Here is an 18,865-nt window from a genome sequence, read left to right as displayed (position 1 = left end):
TAAAAGTGAACTAATAAACATCTCGTAAGTTCAACAGGCTTTGACCACAGGACCCAGTAATAAGACTAGCAAATCTATGCTGTAAAGCCACTCTCTCAGAATACAGCTTTCACTTCACAGCCTAACATCAGACAGCAAAATACTACTTCCAAGAAGGATAAGAATGTGGAAGGGACTATAATTTGGGGATCCATAGCACCTAATATACAAACTCTGCATTAAGAAAATTTCTTTACCATGCAGGTAGTCAATTACTGGAAGAAGTTTCCTAGAAAGACAGTTGATACTCCATGCCTCTCAGTGTTCAGGAGACATTTGGACATTTGAATTTACAGAATGAGGGGAAGGAGAAAGAGGAAGGTAATAATTTATTTTATTTTTTTACAGCTGGGGTGGCATGATGAAAAAGTTTTGAAGACCTTTATTACCTCTGACCATCCCATTACACTACTGTTTTCAAGAAACCTTAGCCAGATATCTCAATTTCAAATTGCCTCTTCTCATTAAGTTCATTTAATCAAGTGTAACTATTTTCTGATAATAAAATTAAGACTGCAAACACTCTTAAATTGACTAGTACGTAGAAAAAAAAAGAAAATCCCAGATGAGTAAAGCTAAAATAGAAATCTAATTATATCGTGAACACTCCTTGCAAGCACACCGTATCTACTAAAATTGTTGTCACTCAAGGACTTACATTTCAACAAGACTGTTTCAGTTTTGAAAAATGAGTCCGTAAAGAGATAAGATATTTTAAGTGAAAATTTAATTTAAAAAAAAAAATTGTGTAAGAAAACATTTTGAAAAGCTGCATAAAGAATGAAATGCTTCCACAACAGGAAGAGGAAGACTCAGAACAGCCAGTGATCAGGTACACAACTGCTAGATGACAAGCAATAGGAAAGTACTAAGCCAACACTGAAAACATTTCAGCATCGAGATGATATGAAATATGAAGCATAAAAAAGAGCATCATATTAACGAGCTTTAGGTATATGCATTGATAATTTTCCAAAACGAAAATACTACAGACTACTTCGTCATCTTTACTGTAGTATTTTTACATTACATGCTGAAGGAAACTTCTTGCTTTTTACCATTCCTTACAACTTTGGTCTTATTTTTCACCTCTTTGCTGACTGACTTCAGTTTCCTTTCTCAATACTTTGAAATTTGTGAAAATTCTTAACTTCTTCCTATTCACTGCAAGTTCAAGACTTTTGAAGTTTTATTACATCTTTTCTTCCTAAACACCTTTTTAAGTTTCAGGCCCTCAATTTTAAATTTCTTAAGTCTTGCTCTTTTTTCCACTTCTTCACTATTTTTCCTCAGATCTATTTATATTCTTTGAGTTCAGACAGAAGGCTAAAAAAGCCATTACAATTACAAGATAAACAGACCTTACAGATCATGTAAAGGTTTTATCAAGTCTGTGAAATCTACACTTTACCATATTTCAGATTCTCTGAAATCCTATATATTACACCTTTCTTGCTCCCTCCAGTACTGCCATTACAACACAAAAATATGTGATCAGAAATACTTTAAGAATCATTCATCACTCTACATATTTTCTATAGCCCAAAAGGGTCTGATCTGCAAAAGATGTTGCATTCCAGTACCTATACTTCAAAAGGTCCTTCCAAAAGACAACAACAAAAAGCCTCTGAGAAAGCATCATTTTAAGAATCATCCTTGGAAACAGAATCCCCAAGTTCTGGGAATAGACAAGTCACAAATTTGCATACATTTCTGGAGCCATAAATACAGTTTAGTGTTTCTGCAATGCATTTGATCCACAGACTATTATTGATCCACATACTACAAAGGAAAACCACTTAATTACCATGTTAATAGAGTAATAATTATTTTTCTTTTAAAAAAAGATGCGAACACTTATTACAGCAAGGCAATCCTGACAGTCTGAGGTATGTTCTTGACTACTTTTAAACTGTCTCTGAAATCCTTCCAAAACTCTGAGGAAAGACAGATTTGACACTTATCTAGATCAAATACAGAAATAAAAAGCATGCAACCTGCTGGATTCAGGACTTTATGGTCACTTGAATAGTACATACGAGCAAATTACTTGTTCGGATTGAAAAAATATCACTGTATTTCTGTGGACTGATGAAATTTCAGGTATATTAACTACTCATCGTTACTGGGAGACTACTGTGCTATCCTTCCTATAACTAAATTTATAAAACAGATTTCCAGTTAGTTTTCCACCTATCCAACACGCTTATTTACACATTCATCTCTCTCACATATTAAATGACGTGTTATAAACTTATTAGATAACAGTATTTACCGTAAGTAGGATTCCAAGACTCTATCCAGTCGTTTATAGAAGGGTCGTGATGTAAAATATCCACTCCAGTAGTGATGATCCCTGTCTGCATAGGTGAAAAAGTCTCCACTTAATACAGGGAAAAATGAGCTGCTGCTCCTTTCACCCAAATTACTTTCTTTGTGAAGAGCTTCAAAGTAATCTGATAAAGTTCCAAACTGGGCCTGGAAGAAAATAAAAATGACTGTAGTTCCAACTTCTTTATTTAGACATATGAAGAGAATGATACACACGCATTCCAGGAATATGTCAGTCCTCAAGAAGAATTATAACAGAAATCTAAGCTATAATATTTCCCTGCACGCTTTTCAGACAAGGGTAATGATTCTTTCAGAAGTTCTTCATGAATTTTACGTTCAAGAAATATGAAAAACTTTTTTTTTTTTCCATTTTAAGTATGCATTAATATCCAAAATAAAAACTAATTCTCAAAAAGGAGTAAAAGTATTCTCTTGTGTAAATCTAATATATGAGCAAAGCATTTCCTCAGTATCATCTAAGTTGACATCCGGACTGAACAAGAAACTAGATGTAATACACCAAAATCTAGAATCTATACTATATGTAGATCTCAAGTGACTGCTGATAAGAAAATTGAAAATGAATGTCAGTAGTTTGCTGGGTTTTTTTTAACCTACATTTAAATAAATTGTTTGTTGAGATCCAACATGATCAAAAGACAGTACCTGCAAGCTTTAGGGCTACAAAGACAGAAAACAGTACCTTGTGCAACCAATAAGATCCTAGTCATCATGGCTCTTAAGGCAGAACAGTGAACATTTTATATACTCTAAGTTCTTAGGAAGTTGACCGTGACCTTTTATTTGCCTATGAAGTTTAAGTTCACTTGGGAAGGTGCAGCGAGGGTGCAGCGTGCAAGTTCTGCTGCTAAGATTATATTTGCATGCATAAATTATACCAATATATTAAAAAAAAAAAAAAAAGAAGCAAAATCTAAATAAATAAGGAGATGGAATGTAGGGCTAATAGTGCTGCATCCAAACAAAGCACCTTAGATATTGATTGTTTGAATCATAAAATGGCCTGGTTTGAGAAGGACCACAATGATCATCTCATTCCATCCTCCTGCTATGTGCAGGGTCGCCAGCCACCAGACCAGGCTGCCCAGGGACACATCCAGCCTGGCCTTGAATGCCTCCAGGAATGGGGCATCCACAACCTCCTTGGGCAGCCAGTTCCAGTGTGTCACCACCCTCCTGAGTGAAAAATCTTCCTCCTAATATCTAACCTAAAACTCCCATCTCAGTTTAAAACCATTCTCCCTTGTCCTATCACTGTCCACCCTCGTAAACAGCCATTCCCACTCCTGTTTATATGCTCCCTTCAAGCATTGGAAGGCCTCAATGAGGTCACCCCAGAACCTTCTCTTCTCCAAGCTAAACAAGCTCAGTTCCCTCAACCTTTCCTCACAGGAGAGGTGCTCCAGCCCTCTGATCATCTTAGTGGCCCTCCTCTGAACCTGTTCCAAGAGCTCCACATCTTTCTTGTACTGGGGGCCCCAGGCCTGGACACAGTACACCCGATAAACAAGAGTATTAAATTTATTTTTGTGTATAAGTTTTAAAAACCAGAAAAAGAGCTTGTTACGTCTTGTGATTTCCAAGGTATTAATTCAGGTGGACAAGCAAGGGCTAATGAAGTAGACTCCTAGAACCATAATAGCAGACTCCTGAGCAGAACCTTACAGAAATGGTTCTTGAAGAACAATACCAGAGGCAGAGCCCACAGCTTTTGCCCCAGTGATGAATTCACATAGCTCCGATCAGTAGGAAATGAGATAACAGAAATTCTATTGCTGTTAGTGCCCAAAGAATAACTCCTTGCTCAGTCTAGTAAAGATAGTGATTGCAAGATGACCAAAGAGTATTTTCTAGGACTATTCCCTTCCATAGTAAACATTCACCTTTGTCATGTCATTCATACCTCACAGAAGACGGATGCTGACAAGCTGTCAGCCCAACAAATCATCCTTTTTACACAGAATACCAGTCAAGAAGCCAGCAGGAAGAACTAATGTACTACTCAAACCTACATGATTAGGGTAATGGGGGAGAATTGAGAGAAGATAGGGTATATACTGTATGCACAAACTGAAAAAGAAGTGAAAAAGGTAGACCAGGTTTAAAAAGATTAAATATGGGGGAAAAAAATTGCGCTCTCACTTCATACATAAGAAAAACCAAGATTGTGCTCCACTACCTCTTAGACCCATGTTAAGAAGTGATGAAAATGTAACAGACTTCAGAAAGAATATACTGTAGAAGACTTTGAAGTACACATTTTACACAGTAGAATGAAAGAATATGGATAATTTCATTTGATAATTCACTACTTCTGTAGTCAGGTTAATCGCAGATTTTACTGTATTAAACAGTATTATTTTAATAGTAAAAATATGTGCAAGCAATCACCTTTCAGTTAACTTTTTTTTGTTTGTTACAATTCTGTAGGACATAAAAACATGAGGATCCAAACATAGTGACATAAGTTTCCTGAACTTCCAGTAAGAAAATCAAATCATTTTAAATAACAAAGACAAACCCTGTGAGCCTTAAAATAACTAAACTTGAACTCTGTGAAATAAAAGTAATCTAATTTGAATATTACTTAGAATTTTCAAGCAGGTAGTACTACTGGGAATGTTTTGCTTCAAAACTACTAGTGTTTTACCACTGTATTTCAGAATACTGAGAACCAGTTTTCTCCACAAACATGAGGAAGACTTTTACTTACCTTAACGTGCAATTCAGGATGAGCATTCATATAATCAAACAATTTCTGATAGTTCTGATACTGCTGATCCCATTCTGAGCTCTCAGCATAACGAAAATCATCCCCTAATGGAGCCAGCAGAACTTTAGTACGGAAAAGCTTTGACTTCTTTCTGTATTGATCTAAAATCATCCAGGCCCTTTGAAAAAAAAAAATAATAATAATATAATTCAGAAAACAGAAGAATAAAGATAAGTATTTGAAACAATTATTTGACATCAAGCTACGCATTATGGTGACTCTAAAAAGGACATAACACACTGTTTCACTTTGTAATTAAAAGCTAGATGCAATTCCTTCTATTGGGGCACCACATTCAACGAACTGCGCTGCCGAAACTGTGCCAATTAAATCTTCCAAAAAGCGTATCAAGATCTTAAACAATAGTTTAGTCTGCATCAATTTGCTCCTGTGTCAGAACTAACAGTTTAAATTATGTTTACTTGCTTTATATTTGGATAAGAATCCTAATCCTTTCCAGCCCTTATTTAAAATAATAAGCATCTCTTCTCATCCCCTCCTGTAATTCACTCAGACACCTTAATTCATACCTCCACATCCTTGACAGAATAACTGCCCATAAATTAATCTTGGAGTAACTTCAGCCTTGCAAAAAAGATTTCTTTTGGAAGACTGCTATTAATAACCACTGTTTCCCCTTCAGCCAACTTCTTCCTGTCTTAGAGTCAAGCCTTCTTAACCTCAAAAACAGCCTTAAAAAAAACAAAAAACCCAACATACAAAACCAAACAAACAATTAAAAAAAAAAAAAGGAAAAAGCCGTGATATTCTTGTTTGGCATCCACTCAGTGCTTTGACAAGGAAAACACGTTTCTGTCATTAAGCAGTAGATTAAGAACACTAGGAGTTACGAAGTATGAAGTCTGGGTTAGTGAAAAGGTCAATACCAAAATCTTCAGTTGTTTATTCTCTTTAATTAAAGATGTGGAAATAATTTTATTAGGGAGCACAAATTGTAGTAACATATGCAAGAGAACAGAAGTAGGAACGAGATGAAGTTTTAAATTGAAAATAGCAGCTAATTCCAGATTCCAATAATCTTTTTCTCCCAGAATTTTAACAGATGTTTTGCCATCATCTACTTTGAATTTGTACTCAAAATATAAACATTTCTGTAACAACCGAAACACCTTTGAAATCCATAAACCCATATTTGATCAACAAGTCAGTGTTTGTACATTTTCTTATTCAATTTTGTAAGTACTGAGTAAATACATCTGAATGTATAGTGATGGGAGGAAGACATCAGCACAAAACCTTCAGTTGAATAGCTACAGTTCTGCCAACGTGAGATTACAAACAACTAATAACTATGCTTCTGCCTCCCCTCTGTCTTTACTATAGCATACTTTATAGATCAGATTACCAAATATTTATCAATATTACCAAGTGTTAATCAATATTTTCCATCACATTCAACAGGATGCTGATTTAAATGTGAAGTCTTCCTTCTCATACAACAAATACAACAACTGACATAACAGAAAATTTGGTATTTCTACCTTATAAGAAGCCAGACTATATTTTTCATTACACTCTGTTGTTAGAAAAATATTTTACAGCCTCTTGAAAAGTACGGAACTTCAGGAAAGGTAAGTTGCTGCTGTATTTGCCTTTGGTATCTCTCCTCAATGGCTTCCTATAGTTTTTGTTGTTGTTGTTGTTGTTGTTTTTCCGAATTCACTGCAGAATTCATTAGTGTCATTTGCGATTAGCTCAAAGTACTTTTATCTGTACAATACCTAAATATTTTTAGGGGAGCAGTGGGATCCAGTGCAAACTAGTTCCATTACAAAATACCAGTGAAAAATCTAATGTAGCATGTCAAGTATATCTTCTACTAAAAATTCTGTTTCAGGAGAAATTGCGCTCTAATAACTTCCTAAATCACTCTCACAGGCAGTAGTGAGAAAGAGTCATCAAAAACCTGCAGGCAGAACTTGCAGATGAAAAATACTTTCATAGAAAAAAACTAACACATTGAGAAAGAGTTTCACTTTCTGGTCCCCCAGCAAGATATTAGGTAGACTTTGAGATATGTTTATTCTACCCTTCTGAATAAAAATGTGAAAACCATATGGATTAGTCATGATAAACTTTTTCTAGCCACGTAACAACAGCTATATTTTAACAGAAGCAACACCGTTTTACTGGCTTCTTAAATAGTTAAAAATTCCTGTAATTACCGACAAAACACATAATGCATTTCTCAACATATCAATATAATATTAATAAGCCAAGTCAGTAACAACATCAAAAATAAAAACAATTGACAAAGATGGTTTTCCTGCTGTTACCAAAGGAGAAGCAGCAGCCACGAATCTGTGGAAATCACAAGAAATTTTGCAGCAGCTAATAGTTATTCCAATATGACAGGTTGATAACAGGGACTGTGAAGTCACAACTAAAGTCCATACAGTACATCAAGCATCAGGGTCTCACTCTTCGCTCTATGATCTCAACTAGAAAACAAAACTATTTGGTTGATCTGCAGTTTGCTATTCAGGTGAATTTGTGAAGGAGATCTTTATGCATTTTAAGTACTCCCTACTCAAGAATCAGGAATCTGAGATCAAATGCAAACACCAGTGCCACAAAAGCAGTTTAATTCTACTCGCAGTTCCACATTGAGCAATGTCATCAATTATAAAGAAAAAGAAGCTGAATGACTAAAGTGGCTTCTGAGCAGTAGGGGAAGAGAAACAAAGCCCATTTTCTGTGCTTGTAGAGTACTGAGTGTCCATTTTTGCAGATCTAATTCTTTCCTAAATCTATAGATGGGAAAGAGATATTCATCAAAACAAGCTATACCTCCTCAAACAGAACAATTCATTTCCATTCAAGGAGAGGAAAAAAAAAAAATCTGTATTTTCTTTTAACTCAGGTACAAGCTGTTTGCTCAAAAGCTAGAACTTCAACATGTAGATGAGGGTACAATCGAAAGATTAGGCATGTAGAATCTTTATAACCAATATTTTTCTGAGATGTAATTTAAAAAGGGCAGGCTTTCAATTAGGTGGCTCTCTCATTCCTTGCTTTATTGCAATTAAGTTCCAGGGCAACGATAAATCCAACAGCTACTAGTCCTAAGTTCTTGATCAAGTATTTCTTTAAAATGCACATAAAGCCATAACAGTATTAAAATCAAAAGCAATCCCATCTGAATATTTGAAATGTTTCATCAATTTAATTGCAATTCTAGTATTGATTAAAGATCACTACTGTAAATCCAGCCTCTAAATTTAATGTATCAAATACTACTTTATTCAGCTCCATGTAGTGTAGATCTCCTATATTTTTTTCACTCAAGAAACAAACCAGAAATGAGAGATATGACTGTGCTACAGACCTTTGCCTTGGAAAGCTTGTGACATATAGATTTTCTAATTAATCCTGTATTTCTCCCGTCTCTTCTTCATAAAGATCTACAAAACTTCTGTTACACAGGCCCAATCGGAAAAGTTTGTTTTCTACAATATTTCAACATTTTCTTTAAATATGAGTTATACTGCTAGCGTTTTCTAGAAAACCAGTATTTCCTAAAGTTTAATGGGGTTATTTGAAACTACACTATTGAAGTGGAAATTCCTATGCTCTTTTTAGTGTCACAAATGCAAAGAAGCCAGGCTCTGAACACAAAGACAATGAGTCAGTTTCACTTTCTCCTTGGACAGTGCCTACCAACCTGTTGCATTTCCATGCTATCTACACTTGCCAATTATCTACTGAAAACTAAGTTTTTGAGACCATACTTGATATACCTCAACTTGATCATACCTTCACAAAATATCTGCCACTCATCTTTTATTGATTCCATGTAACATGATGAATGAACCATTTCTAACACAAGGTCTATTTTAGATTGTTACACAAAAGTGGCATCTTGGAATCTCCCAGCTAAGTTGAAACTTAAAAAAAAAAAAAAAAAGCTCAAACTGCATTCCAAACTGACTCTCTCTATATTATCCTCATAGCCTGCACATTTCAAGTATTTGTTAAACCATTTGCCACTCGTACATACGCTTGTTGCAACAAATTGAGTCACATAATCAAGATTTTTCTTTATGTAACAGGGACCTAAATACATGTGAGCTTTTCCTTACTAATGATAAACACTCAGTAACTGAAAATTTTATCTGTACTCTATCATAACTATTGCTCTCTCATCATCTTTCACCTTTTTAGTTTCAAATAAAAGTACTTTTTTCCTATCATCATTTCTAGTTCTAAACTAGATTGTTCTAGTCTAGTTCTAAAACATGACAGTTGTGATATAATTTTTTAAGGTTATAAATCACATTTCTGATGACAGTAGCTCACTTTAAATCGTCAGCATCTAGACTAAAACTTTAAAGTAATCCTGCTATTCTTAAAGCTGCCATACTCAGCAATTTGCTATAATTTTGAACACCTTCATAGACTTCTCTTGTACTCACAGATGTTATAAAAGGCCTGAAGGCAGTAAACAGGACCACAGAATACAGTCTTCCTGAATAAAAAACTTTAGCAGTTCCATCTTACAGTTTATTTAGTTTCAAAACAGTAAATGGATATGTAAAACTTTGAAATTCAATTAACATTATCAAAACAACTCATTTTTTTCTAAACTCGAGTGCATCTGAATATTTTTATTCTTTAAACAGGACACACAAGACACAGGACATAGACTCATTTAAAGCATTTACACTAGGATACCTAGGCCACAGATTGCCAAGTACTGTGAGGACATACCATGGAAAAATATCTCACTGTATTGCAGTTACAGAATATTTAACTGTGTTATCCCCACTATCCCTTAAGTCTTCCACTGGAAGGATCAAACCATCTTGAACTCACAAAAATTACAGTGAACCACATGTTACATAACTACTAGCTAGATTTTGTACTGAAAGCCCTTTCACAGTGGAATATTCAAAATGATTATAGAAGTAGGGCAATTGGAACAATCTTAATTATAGTGTTACATAAACTTACAGTCAGAAATCAGGAAACCTCTCTTTCTCCATCCTGCTTTCAGCAGTTATTCGGCACATACTTAACAGAATTTTCCAAATGTGGACTTGGATTCCACTTCCCTTAAGATAAACTCTCAAACAATGTTCCACATTTTCTATAGTATAAGCTTAAATACTATAAAAAAAACCTTATGAAATATGGTTTTGGCCCATGTTAAAGTGGTTAGAACTACAGAAGCACAAAAATAAAGAACAATAAAGATATCTGATAAATACACACAGTACTACCTCTATGACTGTTGCTTTTTCTGTTTTGTAAATATGCTTCAGAAAGTTTAAAAGAATTTCTGTAACTAGGACCACAAACCATTATTCTGATACTGAAGGAGCTAAATAACCCACTCACACCCAAAAATCACTTATATACTTCAACTTGCATAATACTGATACTTCAGAGCTGTACCAGTGAATGTCCAGTGATACTGACAGTACTGTCCTGACCAAATACAGATCCTTAGATGCATCAAATTACTTGAGAATTCTGACCTGTATTTAAGAAAATGAAGTAAAAAAGGTAAATAGTGGTAGGGAAAAAAACTTTCATTCAAAAAGAGAACAACTATCAGAAAGTTGATGCAACTCAAGATTATTTTTATGGTTTCTCCTATCAACCTAAAACTTTTTCAAAGTTATTAAATACCAAAAAAAAAAAAAAAAAAAAAACAACTATAAAAAGTTCTCAGAAAACAAAACAATAAACTGCAACAACTTAACTGCTTGGATTCCTGAGGCATTCAAAACCAGAGTGAATGGAGTGGAGTATGGGCAGAGAATGGGGCAAGTATTTGAAACAGTAAGATAAACTGAAGTGACATTCTGCAAGAGAAACATTTGAGCTTGTTTTTCTCTTCCTGTTTCATTACCAAATACATACAAGTTTAACTGGATGTACTGCAGTACATTGTCAGCAAGGCCCAAGTGAACAGGAAAATTGAAAAAATTTAGCATGCCTACAATCAGGACTTACCAGAGCTTATAAAACTTGTAAACTCACATGACAAGAAATGGAAAACAATAAATGATATGCGTCTTCCTTAATTATCATCTATTTTCAAACTTCACTGTCTACTATACTTTGAACTTAAGAGCAAACACTAGGTATTATCTTCCCACTACATATTTCACTTAAGAACTACATAAACTCACTCAAGCTAATCATAATTGTCATCTTAGACCAGAACAATTTTTCATTTGTCTGGTTTTGAAGTTATTTTCTTATTTCAGAATATGAAAAAATTGTACCTGTGTTGAATGTTTCCAGAGTGAATGGCTTCAGGTGGAACTCTCCATGGACAGCTAACTCTTCCTCCAGGAAGACGTTTGAAATCAAACTGGCAGCAGATTTTTGGATCTGGACCACAAGTATGAGGAATATCATAGCTATAGAAAGGCATCATATGGCAAAGGATATCTGTACTGGATCCCAAATCTGGAATTAAATAAATAGAGCAAACCTTTACTATAAATTCTTAATTTGCCAGAACGAAATCAGTTCCACTATCTCAATCCAAGACCAAGACAATTTCTTGCTTTGAATATCCGTATCTGAATTCTATGTAGAGCAGAAACTTTTCTGTGTATGGTTAACATAATAATAAAGGCTAAAAATGGATCCAGACAATTAGAATCTCAAAAAAGCTTGAGTGGTTTGGAAATGTATGAAGAAAATGTTTGAGATTTTTCCCACTCACACAAAGCTGACTATTTCCAGAATTAGAGAGGTGAACAAAAATATTTTTGTACTTCAAGCAAACAAAAAGAAGAAACTACACAAAAATGAATAAAATGATGCAATAGCCTCCCTCAGAATAAATAAATATGATGCTACTTTCTTCAGCACATCTGAGTTAATCAGCTTTAACAGTATCTGGATTTCTGGAACTCATGACTTCATTACATTACCTGCATGATTCCATAGACTTGTAAAATACATTTTAGATACTTGTAAATAGAAGTGCATATACTTCTATGTAAGCTTGAGATCACTTCTAAATTCTTAAATTTTCCAATTAGTCAGTCCATTCTTTAAAGTTTGTCCCACTAAAATTAGAGCTGTATAAAAACTTTGGTCCTTCTCAAAAGAAGGTATTCCAAAATTTAATTTCAAAGAAAATCTTAAGTTCTTTCCGATCTTAAATGAACCCTAAATTCGCTCATGTGGTAAAACTTCCAAATGCTGTTTAGTTCACTACACACTTTAAGCATTTTATGAATGCTGCTGATGTACCAAAGAACCTGTATACTAAGAAAAATGTGCCAGTAACACAAAACTACTCTTCAAAACCTTAAGTCTTTGTCATTCCACTTCAGATCTTTAATTAAAATACTCTTATTTTAGTATTACTTTGTTCTGACTTAAAAGGCAATTATCCACTAATATTTGTATTTACTTTTCAACTACAGCAGTTATCTTCATCTCAGTTACTACACCTACATATTATGTCAGATGAGCATGCTTTGAACTTTGATCTGTGATCTCTTTTGAAAAGCCTTCTTCTGAAATCCAAACACTACATCAATAGCATAAATGTGATTTATGCATGCAATCATTTTAAATGGGCAGGTCAGTTAAGTCATCTATTAAATGAGTGGCATATACAGCTTTAAACAAAAAAAAACCTCTGAATTGTTTCTAAAAGACTTTTTATTTCACAGTTTTATGTCTTCCTCAGGAAAAGTTTGCTTGTGCAGCAGATTGCCTTCCCTGAGTACCTTTCTCACTACAATTTCTGATTAACGACATACAGATACCATAAAACTTCAAAATGATCACTACCTTTCAATAGCAAGTACAAAACAAACTTGTTATGCTCTGTACTGACAAAATAGTGATGTACCAGTTTATTTTAAAAAAGCAAAAAGTAAACTTGATTGCATATCTTCACCACACAGCTTGTAAGGACTTGGAACAGTATACTAAGCACAACAAAAGATTCATATGGAAAAGCACATTCATTTAAACACATATCAGTTTTCTAAGATACAATGACCACATTAATTATGAAACCTTTCAAACTGTGTAACATGTAATTATTAAAAATTATAAGAAAGCAATTACACTAATTTTAAAAGTAAAGTATACTTTTTTATACACTTGAAAGGAAGGTGAACTTCTGTTCAAAGTTTTTAAGTGGGAAATAGGAAAAAAAAAATTAAAAAAAAAAGCATGAAATACTTTTCTCCTCCCCACAGATTGTGTAAAAGAGATGGGAGAAGGAAAATGAAATAAAAACACATTCAAAAGTGAAGAAACAGTATGATAAGACGACCAACAGAAAAACCTGCAGCTTTTGTATTTTAATCCCTTCCCTAACGTTCAGGTATTCACTTTTCCATTTTGTTACAAAATGTATCCTCAAATAAAATTAATAGTATATTTCTTTTTTAATGGAATTTCAATTTTTTTTTTAGCTCTGGACTAACTACTCTAAACAACCTGTCTATAAAGATTTTCAGAGTATTTATTCAAGTTATCTCCACATTTTCCCTGTATAAACAAAATATACACACTGCAGAAAGGAAAAACACATACCCCAGTTCTGTCTCCAAAAGAATTCTAGTGTCTTCTGAGTTGCAAAATGTTTTTTAACTGAGTAATGAACTCTCTGTATAAGCATTTTTGAAAATCCCGCGCGTTTCAGAAGATAGGCCATTGTTGGTGAATGCCCAAAGGGATCAACTGCCCAACCAGACTTTGGTTTTACTCCTGTTGACAAGTAAAAAGTTAAAATGGATTAAAAAAATTCTTACTGTTCATTGAAAGAAACATGTACCAATATAGTTCAGACCATTAAATACAGAATCTCAAAGAAAATAAAATAAAATACACAGCTGAGTACTAAGCCTCCTCCAGAACACACCTTGAAATTAAATATCTAGAATTAAACAGATAATTACTTATGAAAAAAATTAAATATCCTAGAGGCAAGCTGTCTAACTGCATTAAAAAAAAAAACTGAGATTAGTACCCTATATTGTTATACTATTTTCATTTTGTCTCAAACAGCTTTACGTGGAAACATAATTAAACTTCCTCATTTAAGTCATTTCCAGATGTTACAATTGGAAAGGAATGTTGAAAGAAAATGAACTGATGAAAACAGATGAAAACATGATGTGACTTGTTTAATTTTCAGTCAGTGTAATTTAAATAATTTTAATCTACGTTTGCTTTGGGACTTTTTTCTTTCAAAATGAATTAATTTACTAGGCTGGCAAACATTAGAATCATAGTGGTTACTATTGCCTTTTAATTTAATTTCATATTAGCAAATAAAGAAGTTGTATCCTCCTCTTGTTTAAATAATTCTTCAGTGTGGGTCTTTTGGATACATTTTTACCATCTCTTACCATCATCTCTACATTTTTACCTTCTCATAAAAAAAAAGAAAAAGAAAAACCCGACAGAAAAACAAAACAAAACAAAAAAAACCCTGTTTGCTGTTCACCAGGTGCTGCATTTGAGACATCAAAAAAAAAGAGACCAGGTATCATAAAGCCAGAAAACTACTATTCCTTTCTGGTCTTTCAAGCTGGATCTCAATCTCACAATACTGCGGGGTGGGGGGGACCCACAAAGACAATCAGAGGGCTGGAACATCTCTAATAAGAGGGGGACCAACTTTTTTCACAAATATGTATTTACAAATAGTGATAAGACATGGGGCAACAGATTAAAACTGAAAAAAAAACAACCAAGGAGTTTTAGGTTAGATGCTAGTAAGAAGTTCTTGGAACACAGCAAGGCACTGGCACAGGCTGCCCAGAAAAGTTATGGATGCCACAGCCCCAGAGGTGTTCAAGGCCAGGCATGATGCATTCCTGGGCAGTCTGATCATGTGGTTGGCCATCCTGCCCACAGCAACGGGGGCTGGAACTAGATGATCTTTGAGGTCCCTTCCAAACCAAGCCATTCTATGATTCGATGATAGTAAAACAGCTTTTCAAAATAATTTAATTAAATGGGATAATGTTAAAATATCATTAAAATCACTAAATAAATAATTCCCCTGTAGAAAAGGTTCTCTCTTGTTACGGAAGTAAGCCAAAAATACCTTACTGCAATAATTCCTCAACGTTCTGAAAGTGAATGTGTTGTCTTTACTTGTTTACTTTTTTTAATGCAAACAATTTTGATATTAGAGTAGATTTAAGTTTTACAATTACTCTAAGATTTTTTTTTAATAATCTTACATAGAAGTCCAATTAATATACTGACTGCAGAATAGACCCAAACACACAGAATAACAATTTTCAAAGACCACTAAAACACGTCAGGATAGAACATAATTTAAGTACACTTCATCTAGGAAGATTTTTTTTGTTTGTTTGTTTTATCTGCAAACTGCAGTTACAAATATTAGTCAGTCTTATGGCTTTCACTATAAAGATCTGATTTAACACTTCTGGGACGCAGAGCACGCAAAGCCTCTTAAGCACATGATATATTTTTTAAAAAGCTGTATTAATAAAGTCAACTTTTAATTCAGTGTACATACCCAAGTTCCGTTCTAGCCACTGATGTCCTTCTATCAGTTGGTCAATTAAAGTGAAGTAATGAGAAGAAGCTTCATCAGGCATGACCCATCCTCCTGTAACTATTTCAAACTGCCCATCTTTTATTAACCTGAAAATTATGTAAACTGTGATCAAAACCTTGCATCTGGAAATACACTTTTAAAATCAATTTCTGAATATCCAATAGTTATTTATAAGGGACACAATAACAAAATCTGGATGATGCTACTTCCATCATTGGACTATGCTGTTTTTAATCAAACAGTGAACAAATGAATACATGAACTGTGAATTTTTTAATGTCTCTGTACAACAGTAACTACAGCTCTACTGCAGTTTTTTTTTTTCAAGTCAGGAAATAAGCTATTTCATGCATAAATTATAAAAATAAAATACTGTACATGTCATGGTGCTAGAGGTCAATCGAGTGAGATGTCACATTTAAAGCGCTACTAACATCTCCCATCCTTTGTTCCTTTTATTGTTTTAGAGAGCTTAATAAAGCTTCAAGTTTATTATATATATAAAGGCTGCAGAATATCTCACTGATTAAAATGCATTCTTGAAACACAAGATGATCCAGTTTCTTTATTAAGATGCCAATGATAGAATGATGCTTCCAGCATCAGACTGTCTCTATAATTTAGTTTTACTGTTGTACACTAATGTATAACTGTTAAAATAATCTAATACAGATAATACCAATAAAAGTATTGTAATTCATATAGCTAAAAGTTACCAGTGCAGTTTCCCTAACTGTTGCAGCAATTTAAACTAATATCTAATTTCCTTGAAGAAAGCACGTAGTTCCTTAACATCATTTACCTCTTACGGTGTTCCAAAGTATTTCTTCAATCTCAGAAAAGAACTCAAACATATATTCACACATTAGAAAAATATTTTAAAAATTTACACGTCATTTTCAAGATTTTCAGGTTTGCATAAGCTTTGCAGTTGTGAGGCTTCAATAACCCTAACGTATACTGCACCCCATGCATCTTGAAGGGGGAGTATGAGCAGAAGAGCATCACAGAGGTGAGCTATGGATGGTTGGATCCAGTCTTGAAGCAAAGCACATTAAAAACTAAACACCTGTTTTTCAAAACCCTTAACTAGATCCTTATTTATCAAGGAGCACATTTTCTCACTTCAGTGCCTAGGCAAACCCATTTACTTTTGTATTATATTTCAACTTGTGATTTTAAAAATAAATTAGAGGAGTAAGGTTGTACAACTGGAAGTGCCACGTGTCTTAAAAAATGTATTTAACAAGGAACAATCTCATTTCACAATTTATTCAAATGTCAGTACTTGAACATGTCTTCAAATAAAGAAGTTAGGCTTACAATCACAATTTAATAACAATTTGAATGACATCTTCAAGATTGGACATGGAAACTTCTAGACAATTTTTCAGCAAATCAGTAATAAGGCTCTACTTGTCACAGAATCATATCATATTTCTTGTAACAGTTTTAATTTTTAATTGGAAAACAGTAAACAAAACCAAAAAATCAGTACTTGACTAGTGCACTTGTACTAGTAATTTTGCATCACAAGTGAAATATGAAGTTTACAATGTAGTCAATTAACACGTGAAGTATCAAAACATGCAATATGGAATGTAAGAAGTAGCAAAAGTGTTCAAACCTTTTAACAGCATCCCTTCTCTGGCTATCTATTCCATCCCACCATTTTGAAAAGTAAGAAATTTCAGACCAAATAAATTTCCTTCGGTTGTCTTCTTGCAGTTTAATAACCATATTATTTAAGATATGCTGTGTCTGATCTCTGAAGTAATCATCAAAAGTCTTCAGCCAACCTAAGTCCAAAAAAAAAAAAAAAAAGTAAAATTTAAGTTGCTTTCAAAAGTCTTAGTGATCTACCTTCTTTCCACTCCCTGCAAAAACTTGAGCTGAATTTTACATGCTTTAGCCAGTTTGCAGTGCTAAATTCTGAGGGTTTTTTGTTGGCTTCATGTTTTTTTTTCTTTTGTTTTTTTGGAGAGGGAACTTTTTTGTTGTTTTTTTGTTTTTGTTTTTTTACAAAGTTCAGCTGTTTTATTTTCTTGTATTATAAATATGCAGATTATTAGGCATTCTACTTCGATCAGCTGAGAATATGCAGATTTTTAACTTGTGGGTTTTTTTTTTTTAATAATTTAAGCAGAAATGAAGAAATCAAAAGAAGATGTAAATATCTGCAAATTCATATCCCTTGATAATTTCCATTATGTTTCCTCATCTCACTCAAATGAAGACTATATGTTAACTGGTGTCTTCTCAGCTTGTGACTTATTCCATCATACACATCCCCGTAGTTGTCCTTGAATTTCTTCTTTATCAAAAAATCTTACATAGCAAAATTACTAGAAACACATTATACATGGACCCTAAAGAGAAAATGAAAAGAGATTAATGGTATTGCACAGCCTCAGGTGTAAAGAAGTAAAATGGAAGCAACTAAGCAGCACAAAGCCCAGCTGCACAACTCCAGCATCATTTACCAGATGTCTATCAGCAATGACTGCTAAAATGTATCAACTCAGTGATGCATATCTAATTAATCATGCATTCAGGGTTCACACTGCATAGCCTTCCATAAAATTCCTTACCTAACACCTTATATGAGAAGGTACACTCATCTTCTACTACAGAACTTGGAAGATTTGTCTTCTTTCCATAACTGCAACTGGGAGAGGGGGGAGATAAACCTGCCTACTTAACACACGAGCAGAATACTCCTACTCTTCATACCAGCTCTTGTCATGAATGCGGTGCTGCCAAAAGGGACTTGGCAGCTGAGCTTCAGTAATAAACAGTAAGTACAGAAGAACACAAGTGATACTGCAAACCACCCCTAGGGCACCTACATTTTAAGATTTTGTGAAAGTTCCCATGAGATGTGAGGACTTCATCCAGATAAATCTGACCCTAATGATTTCACGCTGATTATCAGTTTTCCCCTTGGTTTTTGTTGTGTGAAGTCACCGCTATTATATGACAATGCCAACTATAAGCATTAAGCTGTTCTGGAATTAGTTAATACTGTTTCAAAACAGTTGGATAAATGCAAAAGATTTCAGTATAATTATAAACTCTATATTTGTTATTATAACAATTCTAAATCAATATTCAGATTCTATTCTGCTGTATTTTCATGATAA

General features: G+C 33.9%; 1 protein-coding gene across 1 annotated transcript in view; it reads right to left on the bottom strand.

The window, feature by feature from the left end:
• The window catches only part of MAN2A1 (mannosidase alpha class 2A member 1), a 114,546-nt gene that overhangs the window by 64,745 nt on the left and 30,936 nt on the right, over positions 1–18,865 (bottom strand). Inside the window, exons 4-9 of the mRNA XM_085213073.1 lie at positions 17,350–17,521; positions 15,681–15,808; positions 13,715–13,888; positions 11,425–11,611; positions 5,108–5,285; positions 2,315–2,517 (exon numbers count right to left, since the gene is read on the bottom strand). Of these exons, the coding sequence (XP_085069199.1) occupies positions 2,315–2,517; positions 5,108–5,285; positions 11,425–11,611; positions 13,715–13,888; positions 15,681–15,808; positions 17,350–17,521 (1,042 nt within the window). The remainder of the gene's footprint in view (positions 1–2,314; positions 2,518–5,107; positions 5,286–11,424; positions 11,612–13,714; positions 13,889–15,680; positions 15,809–17,349; positions 17,522–18,865) is intronic.

Source organism: Meleagris gallopavo, chromosome Z (assembly GCF_905368555.1).
Source record: "Meleagris gallopavo chromosome Z, MGAL_WU_HG_1.1, whole genome shotgun sequence".
NCBI lineage: Eukaryota > Metazoa > Chordata > Aves > Galliformes > Phasianidae > Meleagris > Meleagris gallopavo.
This window is presented reverse-complemented; position numbering and strand designations above follow the sequence as displayed.